Genomic DNA, 12,201 nt, shown 5'->3' with positions numbered 1-12,201 from the left:
AAGTGAGAAAAAAGTGTTTATTACATTTGAAATATGGATATTTATCTTACAAAAATACATGGAATCGCTACAGGAGGCCTTTATTCACCCCCCGGAGCCGTGTGAGGGACGTTTTATTACGGATGTGCGCACTTTATTTCACGTCTTCTGAACTGTTGACAACCAACACCTGCTTAACCCCATTGAAAGGCTTGGAGGTGCCAGGACAATTTTTTATATAACTCCGATTGGATTCGTCTGAAAGAAGAAAGTCACATACACCTAGGATGCTTTGAGGGTGAGTAAAACACAGGCTAATTTTCTTTTTTGAGTGAACTAACCCTTTAATGCTTCTCGCATACAGAAAAGTCTAAACCTCCCACACTCTTGTCTGCATTTTTTTCTGGAAAAATAATCTGCTGAGGTTTCAAATACATAAATGCCAACTTTAACCAGAATCAATAACAGTAATGGGTTGAATCTTTCAGAGGCTAAATATGAGTTTTAGATTAGAGACTAAGATGGGCCTTACTGTTGATCATTCAAATAACCTGAGGAAAGAGTTCAGTAAAGCAGACATTAAAGAATGAAAATTAAAATTTATGAAGTTATTAAAAATAGACAAGTAGAGAGATTAAAAATATAAAAGGATGATAATAAAAAACAATAAAACACAGTGAAATAATAAAATTAAATACAAAGAAGAATTAACAAAAAAAATAAAAAAAATAAATAAATAGAAGGCAGGACAAGACAAGACAAACTAAAAACTAGAAAACAAACCAAACCAAAACAAGACAAGACAAACCAGACAAAATGAAAACAAACCAAAAACAAGACAAGTTAAAAACCAAACAAAAACAAACCAAAAACAAGACAAAACAAAACAAGACAAAACAAAAAAACAAAACAAAAGAAAAAAACAGCATGACAAAAATACTTTGAATGAGTGTGAGCCTCTATGTTAAAAAACTGATTTGTTCAAGTCTAAGACATGGGAAAACAATCCCTTCCCTCAAGAGAGCCAATAACCTTTCTTTAAAAACACAAGCTGACCTCATCAGTGATACACTGTGGAGACTATGGATTCAAAAGCCTCACTGAGCATTTTCTACCCCTTATCCTCCATTGTATCCAGCACTTCTGAAATATTCTAGTTCACTAGATATAACATATCGCACAGAGAGGTCAGTGCTTGGAACAGCATCTTGTTACGACTGGGTCATTAGCATTCTCGTCAGCGATATTCGGTATAGTCCACTACAGGCGTTGCTATTACAGAGATGCACATCACAAAAGAATGCATAATTACTGTCGTAATTAATGAACATAAGAGTGGCGCTTTTCAAAACAACCAGCATGCCTCGACCATAAAGCCTGGGGGGAAAGAGGAATGCTGGGCTTTAAAACATGGAAATGAACTATTATGATCATTAACCCTGTGGTGGAAATCTTTCAAATCCACAAGCGATATGCAAGCCGTGGCCAGTTACAATAGATCATTTAGACTGGTACACAACAGCTCATTTAGAGGCCATGTGTCTGTCTATCTCGCCGACATGAAACAGAAGCACTTTGCCTCTCCCTCCGCTGCCAGACTAATCACTGTCAGGGCATGAAACGCCTCACTAACACTGTATAATCCAATTACTCTGAGCCTGTGTGGCTCCTACAAAATCTAAACAAGTTGTCAAAGTGGAAAGTTTGTAATTTCCTTTCTTTTTTCCCCTTTCACGCTCTCATTCCCCTCACCCTCTTACCCATCATTCTTGGGCTCAAGTCCGTAAGGTTTAGAAGGAGGGACAATAATACAACGCGAAAGAGCAAGATTACAACAAGCACCATCATTTTTATCTTCTTAAAGTGATATAAAGTCTTTCTGCTGTCTGATGTGAAATATTAGTGTGGGATTTGGAACTTGGAACTTATACAAATTATGCATAAATACATACATATGTATATTAATTATTGGTATACTCTATTTTCATTTTTTTTTTTTTATTATAATTGGTAATACAAAATAAATATACCAATAATTAATAATTAAGATCCAGTCAACAGCCAATTAAATAAAAATGTATATCTTGTCAATGTCAAAAATCAAACTCAAAGATCTCTTTAATACCGGGACTAAAAAGTTTACTTTAAGAAAACATGATCAAAACATATCAAAAAATCAATAATTCAGCATTGGTTAAAAAAAAACTATCAAAAATTTAAATAAATTCAATATCAATACCAATATCTACTGGGATGACAGAATTACATTAAAGGCAGAGTAAGCGATTTCTGGTAGCCAATGTTGATATTTGAAATCACCAAAACAAACACGCCCCTACCCCAAAAGAGTCTTGCCCCTATTTTGATAGCTCCGCCCCACATATACGTACGCAACCCAGGCAACGATTAGTTCTGTGAAACAAAGCAAAACCAATGTTACACCGTTTCTACGGACGTGAGCGGCGCGGCGCAACAAATCCCCGACAGAAAACTGCTGCCGGGTTCTATTTATGACGTGCTGACACAAATTTCAAATGGTTTTCAACGGTCGTTTGAACGCATCCAGTGTAGGCAGACTTTAGCTGTTGTAGACACGGTGTTACTCACCTATTGAGAAGAAACAAAGCAACCTCGGCGTCCGATCGCAGGCCTCCGCTCCTTGAGTTCTCTCCAGCACTGGAAAGCTGATCCAATATTTTACACGGGTCCTACTTCTTGCCTTATCTTTCCGCAGACGTTTTCCTCTTTTGTTTTTTTATCCGCCATCTCTATCTTTCTGTCGCTCGGCTTGGCTAATGTCCGTCTAAATTATTCCTTGCCATTTCTGACACATCACGAGTAGACACGCCCCTTATTGCTGATTGGCTACAAGTTTGTTTTGCTATTCGGCCCGAATCAGTTTTCTAAAGTGTTTTTGAAAAATCACATACCCTGCCTTTAAGAACACATTATAAAAACTATATCTATAACTACTACTGCCAGTTTTGTCCGTTCTTCTGTGGTATTTAAAGGGATAAAATGATGTAGGACAAATTCAGGACTGGTCTGTCAGTGGCAAACATTTCAGTCAACGGCAACTCCAAAAGTCAATAACTATTTACTCTACACACTCCTAAAAATCTCTGCATGGCCTTTTACGTACTAGGTTTACAAGCTCAATATGGACTCTAACAATATCAGACTTTTGCTCTCCGGTTTTCAAAAATGGCCTAGCCACAGTTCAAAGAGTCAGGAAGTGAAAGAATAAAGATTATAAAGTCTCTTGAGTCTCAGGTCCATCTGTCCATGGCCTTCATGTCTTCAGTGTAATGGAAAGGTCAATGTGATTCCTGTCTCCCACGGGAACAGAGAAAACTTGGCTGGAAACTTGGCTTCCCCTGGAAAGCCAGGGGAAGTGTCTATATTTGAACATGTGGACCAGTCTGAACTGACAAAATGCTGTCGCAGTCAGGAGAAGGGAAAAAGAGAACAGATGATACTTCAAAAAGATGCATCAGGAGGAGAGAAAAAACACAAATGATTAGGAAAACCTCATCTACCTTAATGAATTATTTTAGCAAAGCCAGGATGGCTGTGTGTGCTGTAGGAACACTTCCCCATCCTGTGGCCTTAAGTTTTTTGTCTTTGCTTAATTTTGACCACCTGATTATTTAAGTTTGTGGCCCTAAATCCAACCAACTCATTAGAATTATTGTCTATTGGTCATCCAATATACACTACCATTCCAAAGTTTGGGAGACAGTAAGATTTATTTTAAGAAATTAATACTTTTATTTAGTAAGCACACATTAAATTGATCAAAAGTGACAGTAAAGCCACTTTTGTAAATAATATTACAAAATATTTATATTTGAATAATATTTTTTTTTTACTTTTCGTTCATCATAGATTTCTGAACAAAAAACGTATCACAATTTACAGTTATTACACAGTAAAACTGTTTTTAGCATTGATAATAATGAGAAATGTTTCTTGAGCACCAAATCAGCAATTATTGACACTAAAGACTGGAGTAATGATGCTGAAAATTCAGCTTTGCCATCACATGAATAAATTATTATAACATATTAAAATAGAAAACAGTTATTTAAAATTGTAATAATATTTCACAATATTACTGTGTTACTGTATTTTTAGATCAAATAAATGCAGCCTTGGTGGGCATAAAAATCTTACCAACCCCAAACTTTTGATCAACATATTTATGTATATTTATATATGTATATATGTGTGTGTGTGTGTGTGCGTGTGTTTTCATTTAAAGTCATATTCATTCTAGACCTCTACAGGTCTACAAGCTGAAGCAAAGGCTCAAAATAAACAATTTAATCTGTTGCTAGCTAGGGTGTGAGGTGCTTGTGCTAATGAATGCTGAAAAAAGAGGCAGTACACACACACAGTCAAACTCCTCATCACACTGCAGTTAAATGCATATTTTGACTTCTGTAGTCAACTCTCGGGAAGATGCTCCTCGTTACTTAAGGTCTACGAAGAGCTCAGCAGGGCCTTAGCAACAGTTGGCAGGGCCAAGCTTGTTCTTTCGTTACAGCTCTCTGCAGACTGCTTTGAAAGGAGGAGTAAAAAAAAAGACAGGAGGAAAGTACAAGGTCACAGTCTGACTCTTCACCTTGTTTGATGGAGTGATGACAAACCCATTTACTCATTCCCCAACTGTACCTCCACTCCCATCTCTCTTTCTCTCCCTCCTTCTGATGCCTGTCTATACAACTGGATCCTCTCTAGCATGCAGCTGAAAAACAATGCTCTGAAAGAGCACACTTGGAATGAGATTCGGGGAGAGAGAGAGAGAGAATGTCAAGAGATGGAATTCTTTAAGGGAAGAAAAACAGTGAATACAGAGGATAATATGAACATGAATAGGTTATGAGGTCTAATTTTTACAACGTCTTTGAATCTGAACTTTCAATTAGTTTGACCATCTGTACCTAAAGCGGTTTTAAAATTGCTTGAGAAAATAATTCTAGATAGATGCGAATCAACATTGTAAAAGCCAGCAGAAGAACAATTCTCCATTTACGGTTACTATTAAGGGGAAAAACAAGATATGATGTAAGATTGTCACACTGATCTTGTGAATTTAGCGAATATTGAATCTAAATTGGCACTTGAATCAAAGAAGACTGGCGTAAAGCCGCGTTCGCACTACAAGCGACACGCAACGACAAAGCGACATGATCCCATTCATTTCAATGGAAAGCTGGCGATTTCCGGCGACACGAGCGACAGCGGCCGTTGGCGACGGATGGGGCGTGTCCAGCGATGCATCAAAGTTCAGAATCCTTCAACTTTATGTAAATTAAGAGTGACTTTCGGGAGCGACAGCCAATGGGAAAGAAGACAGAGCTCATGTGATCGTTCTCCTCTCAGCTCAGCAGTGATGGAAATGAGGCTGATCCTTGCCGTCATCATTCATTTTTGGTTTTATGTACGGATTCAATTTATATTTATATTATATTTAGTCTTTTGCTTCCAAAATGTTTGTATTTAGCGGCAAGAGAACTGATTCGCTGTCAACGTGAGAACGCCCTCTAGTGACCTCATCGCCAGCCCAGCCCCAGCCCCTCCCCCCAAAGCAAAGCAAAGCACAAAACAAAACACAACAAAGCAAAGCAAAGTAAAACAACACACATAAAATACAAAACATAAAACAAAACAAAGCACAAAACAAAGTTAAGCACAAAAAAATCAAAAATAAACATACGCATCACATGAGACAAAACCCTGCAACAGGATTTCCAGCAGGTGCTTTTAAAAAAAAAACACACAAATGTCTGACACAATGTTGGGCCTCTTGAGAGATTTTCAAAGGTTACATTAACAGCTGGCAATCTCACCTGCCTCAAAACACACATGCACACTAAAAAGTCAACATTTTCCAATTAACACACTCCCAATTAAACATGACACTTGGGATGAGCTTAAGTAGATTATTCCCAAAACTTCAGTCACACATTCTTTCTCCACTTGTACAGTCTTAAAGGGATAGTTCACCTAAAAATAAAAATTCTGTCATTAATTACTCACCCTCATGTCGTTTCAAACCCGTAAGACCTTAGTCCATCTTCGGAACACAAATTAAGATATTTTTGATGGAATCTGAGAGCTGTCTGACCCTGCATAGACAGCAATACAACTGAAATGTTCCCAAGTCCAGAAACGTAGCAAGGAGATCGGTAAAATAATCCATGTGATTATCCAGGGGTTGTATTGCTGTCTATGCAGGGTCAGACAGCTTTCAGATTCAATCAAAAATATCCTGATTTGTGTTCCGAAGATGAACGAAGGTCTTATGGGATTGAAACGACATGAGGGTGAGTAATTAATGACAGAATTTTCGGGTGAACTATCCCTTTAAGATCTTTCAAGCTGTTTAATGGCAGTCAGTATAAAAAAAAACTCTCACACGGCTCCGGGGGGTGAACAAAGGCCTCCTGTAGCGAATCGATGCGTTTTTGTAAAAAAAATATCCATATTCAAAACGTAATAATCACTTTAATCTAGCTTGCAGCAACAGTTGTACACGGAAGCAGTTCCGGGAGGATGACGTATGACGTTTTTAATATAATTCCGACTGGATTCGTCTGAAAGAAGAAAGTCACCTAGGATGCCTTGAGGGTGAGTAATTTATGGCCTAATTTTCATTTTTGGGTGAACTAACCCTTTAATAGAAAAGACACAAGAAACAGCTAATAACTGTAAACAAACCCTCTGTTTATTAGTAATTGACCATACAGTTACCTGTAAATAACAGTTAATAGCATGAATCTGCTTTGAATATCGGCTTGAAAGACTGAAAGCCACAGCACGACGTTGTGGCTAAGGAGTTGCTATGAATAATATGTTAAAGAAGGTGCTTTGAATTGTTTCTAATACATTGCTATGTGGTGACTAGGGTATTGCTAGGTAGTCAAAATAGCTTCTAGCAAAATCCACTTTAACATATTGCATTATTTCACTGCAATATTTTAGATTCCAAATATATCATCCAATGACCTAGATCTGCTTTATTGAATGACTCTGCGGGGACTGACCTGTAGGACGGTCTGGATCTTGGCATAGACATCAGCCTGTTCATAGAGTTTGATCCCTTCTTGGGCTCCATTGCGAGAGACGACAATCTGCTGTAGGTGACTGAGAACCACACTGTGAGCCTGGGCCACGGCGTTCAACTTATCAAACAACAGCTCAAGCAGTTCCAGCAACAACCTGAAGAGGGCGATAGAGAGAGAAAAAAACAACACTTCAAAATGGATCTAAAAAAATAATCATTGATTTAATAAATGCTTTGAATATACTGTTATTGTACTAAAGCTAAAGGAAAAAATATTATCTGGCTAAAATGCAGAAATGACAGGGAGAAACAAACAAAAAACAAACTACTCCTGAAAGTATATTGTGGATATTTTAAATACATAAACATTTTAACAATAAACAATTGGACTATCAATAAAATAACAATCACAAATTATTTCTTGATTTTTTTTAACCAGTTTTCATAAAGCGCAATGAAGCTGTAACAGTATCACATTCGACACATGCATTTCAAATATGTCATTAATCATATTAATTATTAGTAATAGGGTTTTTAAGTTTTGAGTTGACATGTTAACTTTATCAGCCCTAAAATATACATTGTGCTAACCTTTTTTATTTGTCTGTTTGTTTGCAGAACCCCCAGCACCCCCTTGTGGCCCCTAGGGGTCCCTGGACCCCAGTTTGAAACTCCTAATCTAGAAGCTTTCCAAAGACAAAGCCACTACTGCAGTCAGTCTGGCTGTCAGAAATCCCTCTACATCACCAAAACCGAGCCAAAAGAGGTCCATTCTCTGTTACTAATGAACATGACAGCAGCAGGGTGCTGACAGAATCTCCCTGTTGAGCAGCGGCAGCTGTTCACCAACAACAATTAGCAGCATCTGTCAAACTCTCTGGGTCCACTAGGAGGACACACATCTGTCTGACTTTTATGGAGTTTACTCATTCGTCCCAGCAAAATGAGGCAGAAGAAAACACTGGTAGGCGGAATGAAGAGGTTGGAGGTGATAGCATGATGTAGGGTATTAGGATTGCAGGGAGGTGGACGGCAGGGAGATGATGGATGTTCACATGAGGGACGGTGAATGATAACACATGTTAAGCTTGAATTACAGAGGACAGGACATGACCCTTGACTTAGACTCAACATGTAAACACATATTATACGGGATGACACTTTTTCATACAAACATTGCAGAAAGCCAAACCAAAGCATGAACCAAGCGGTCAAGGTTTGGCTGGTTAGCATGGGCTAGTTGGTCAATGTCGCAACTACACTGTCTGGCTCTAAAAAGCATCTTTCTCCATCGATGGCCATATTCGGACTATTCTTATACATCATAAAAATAAAAGAGAAGAAAAATAAGATAGATAGATAAATAAATAAATAAATAAATAAATGGGAAGACAAATAAATTAAAGGGAGGAAAAAAGAGGAAGAATGAATGAAAGAATGAAATAAATAAATAAAGGGAAGAAAAATAAATTAAAGGGAGAAAAAGAATGAATGAATGAATGAATGAATAGGAAGAAAATCAATTAAAGGGAGGAAAAAAAGAAAACAGACGAAGAATAAATAAATATTTAAAAATTAACATTTTAAAGAAATATAAAAAAATATTAAATTTAACAAATATTTAAAGAAAAGAGGAAAAATAAATAAATAAATAAGAATAAAAATAAATTACAGGGAGGAAAAAAGAGGAATGAATGAATGAATGAATGGGAAAATAAATAAATAAACAAATAAATAAATAAATAAAGGGAAGATAAATAAATTAAAGGGAGAAAAAAACAGGAAGAATAAATAAAATATATATAAAAAAAGAAAAAAATAGAAAGAATAAATAAATAACAAAAAGGAAGAATGAATGAAAGTGAATGATAAACAAACAAATAAATAAATGGGAAAATGAACAAAAAGGAAGAAATAAAGAATGAACGAATGAATGCTCTTATGTGGTTAGAATCACAAACACACACATATCAACAATATAATATAATATAAAAGTCTCTGTATAATATGATCTGATAAAGTCACTACAATCCTTGTCATATCAAGTCTGACTAGGAAACATAAGACATACTTTTCATACTTTTTGTTTTTCTCCGTTAGAGCCGATGCTTAAGCAGACACAGGCCACGGCTCGCTTTTATGGATTACACCATTTCTGGAAATGAGGGAGGTATGAATGCCACATGACAGATGAGAGCATTGATCCAGCAAGCCATCATCGGCTAAAGTGAGAGAGCGCAATAAAGAAGGAAAACAATGGAAACCAATCACACTTCAGTACAAATGCCTTCCAAAGTGCTTCCCTTAAAAACAAAACCACTGCAAGAGGGAGAACTACATCTGAAGTGACTGTCATTGGCAGTTTTTATTTCCTACATCATTTAAAGGACAACATGAAATCAAAACTGACCCCATTTACTTCTAAATGATTCTCTCCCTTCGCATGATTTGTTAGTGCATGTTAATGTAAATACATTTGTTTTAATAATCTTCAAGAGCCAACTGGTCATAATAATAATAATAAATCAAGAGCCAGGTGATAAAATCCAGTCTTGCCTTACGTTATGCAGTTGCATTAGGAAATATATCACGTTAAAAGAATTGCAAATGTCTCAAGTAAAAACTATGGATGCTTTAAGCAATCAGCCATTGAGCAACTATTGAGTATGGCTGTGCATATTTGTGTTGTGGTACTTGTTCATAAATAAATTCAGAAATAAAAAGATTTGGAAATATGCAATAAGATTCACAAATGTTTTTTGATGTCTTGACAAAACAAAACATGAATTTCAGACTCACAAACACTTTTCCCAGTGTTCATTTGTGGAAATGCATTCATTTGCTGTTTGAATTAAATGTCTTAAAGGGACAGTTCACCCAAAGATAAAGCTTACCTCATGATTTACTCACCCTCAAGCCATCCTAGGTGTATATGACTGAATACAATCAGAGTTATATTAAAAAATGTCCTGGCTCTTCCAAACTTTATAAAGGCAGTGAATGGGGATTTGAACCAAAATAAACTTTTTTATGATGGATGAACACAGTTTATTTTGAACCAAAATAAACTGTTCATCCGTGATAGAAAAGTACTCCACTCACCTCCGGGGGGGTGAATAAAGGCCTTCTGAAGTGAATAAATGCATTTGTGCAAGAAAAATATCCATATTCAAAACTTTATAAACAGTAATCTTTAGCTTTCAGTTCATGAGACAGCGGCGTTCCAGCGGATGACGTAGGACATAGTCATTCTATACCGTAAGCTCCGGTGAGAAGTTGCGAACGCAGAAGCACAGATGAGAGCAAAACAAAACACCGGTCACAAATTAAAAAATACAAAACGAGGATTTGTTAAAAAAAAAAAAAAAAAGACAGAGGATTCCGATATAAGCCAAGAGGAGACTGGTTTTCCTTTGCTGTACACAAAACTTGGTTCTCGCGAGACTAGTATAATATCACCTGAGATTACACTTTAATTTTTGAGAGAACTATCCCTTTAATTTGTTAAACAAAAAATAATAATAAAATAAAATAAAAAATTATGCTTTTTTGTGCTTGTCTGCTTATCTTAATTATCATATAGTATTCTGTAAATCAAAAAATCAATCAATAAACTAAGAAACAGTTGTATGGCATATGACTTTGATTATTTATATTCCCTGCAGACTGCGCATTTTAATTGACGCTACTAGCTCCATCTTTCCATTTGCTTTTACCTGGGCTGCTTGTCCTGTGCCAGGTTCTCTCCTCTCTGGTAAGCGTGGTCAGCGATCTGAGTGGTGGATCTCTTGAGGATCTGCTTGAGCTCAGGCTCCAGTCGCTCCATGATGGCTTTAATGGTTTCCGGGATCTTCTTGAGTTTGGCCAGAGCTTTGATCAGGATCCCCATGAACTCTGCACTGTTCTCCTCTGGGTCTACGTCCAAGTCTTCTTTCACCTCTTGCAGCTCACGAACTGTACAAACACAAATACACTCCTTCAAAAACACTACAATAATAATTACAGCAGCATGAAAATACTGAACAGTTTATGGAACAGCTACTGTACATAAATATACGTGCGCCCTTGACAGCAAACAGATGGTAGTAAAACTTTATGATGTGGTTTGCTAATTGTTAAATCATTAAATATAACATAGCTATTAATCAGGTCACTAATGTACATTCCAATTTGAATATATGAATAAATATGAATATGTACTAACAATCTGTTAAGATTTATAATGTTAATGTTATTAATTTATAATGACATTTTCCTCAGAGAGCTTTTACAGTTAAAAAGGTTAGTGATATTAATGTAAAGCAACATTAATATATTGATAATTAAACACAAATTGTAGAAAATCTTCAGTAGGTTCACTTCAACCTACAATGCCTGGAATTTAAATTCATTTAAAGTTGTTTTTCACAATGTTTCAGGGCCACGTTTCCATAATTTCATAATCATTTCCTCCCTTCTCGTCATGACATCAGCACAATCCTTAAATAAATCTGCATAACACACCTCTCCATATTCACCTGCTCAATAGAGTGATCGTACAGTAAAGTGCTTATTTTTCTGTCTGCTAATACCCTCAAATCCAATGACTGTTTAAAATGGTCTTAATGTTTATGGCAAGTTAATGGGCTCAGGTTTTTCTTCTCCCCCCACTTACAGTTACTGCTATCATAAAAATAGACTTTATATGTAGGTTTAAAATTCAAAAAAATAATGTATATTTTACTCAGAATTATTGCTCTACTATTCGATTGCGCTCTGTCTGTATAGCGTGCATGCGCGCAGCAGCGCTCGTTGCTCTCGCGTGCCTCGCCCACTCCTGACAGCAAAATGGATATGTTTGCATGACTTTCTAACATTTACAGATGAAAAATATACCTGTGACATGTCAGTTATGCACTGAGGAAAACACAACGTCTCAAATGCATTAAACAGCACAGATATATTCGCTGTTTGCGATGGTGGATCTATTTGATCCATGATCGACATTAAGGTCTGTTTACGAATAAGCGTGCACAAATTAGTGAGATTGTGTGAATTTAATTTGTCGTTAATGGAACCGCTTTAGCCCCGACTGATTTGTTAGGTTATTTCAAGTCAGGTTTTGGACTTTAAAGGGGTCATATGATGCGATTTCAAGTTTTCCTTTCTCT

General features: G+C 36.5%; 1 protein-coding gene across 1 annotated transcript in view; it reads right to left on the bottom strand.

Annotated features, from left to right (window-relative positions):
- Nucleotides 1–12,201, bottom strand: part of exoc4 (exocyst complex component 4) — a 128,223-nt gene that overhangs the window by 100,875 nt on the left and 15,147 nt on the right. Inside the window, exons 5-6 of the mRNA XM_016534785.1 lie at nucleotides 10,768–11,005; nucleotides 7,032–7,206 (exon numbers count right to left, since the gene is read on the bottom strand). Coding sequence (XP_016390271.1) covers nucleotides 7,032–7,206; nucleotides 10,768–11,005 — 413 coding nt within the window. The remainder of the gene's footprint in view (nucleotides 1–7,031; nucleotides 7,207–10,767; nucleotides 11,006–12,201) is intronic.

Source organism: Sinocyclocheilus rhinocerous, unplaced genomic scaffold (genome assembly GCF_001515625.1).
Source record: "Sinocyclocheilus rhinocerous isolate Xijiao unplaced genomic scaffold, SAMN03320098_v1.1 scaffold153, whole genome shotgun sequence".
Classification (NCBI taxonomy): Eukaryota; Metazoa; Chordata; class Actinopteri; order Cypriniformes; family Cyprinidae; genus Sinocyclocheilus; species Sinocyclocheilus rhinocerous.
Note: the sequence above shows the minus strand (reverse complement) of the source record. Positions and strands in the feature narration are given on the sequence as shown.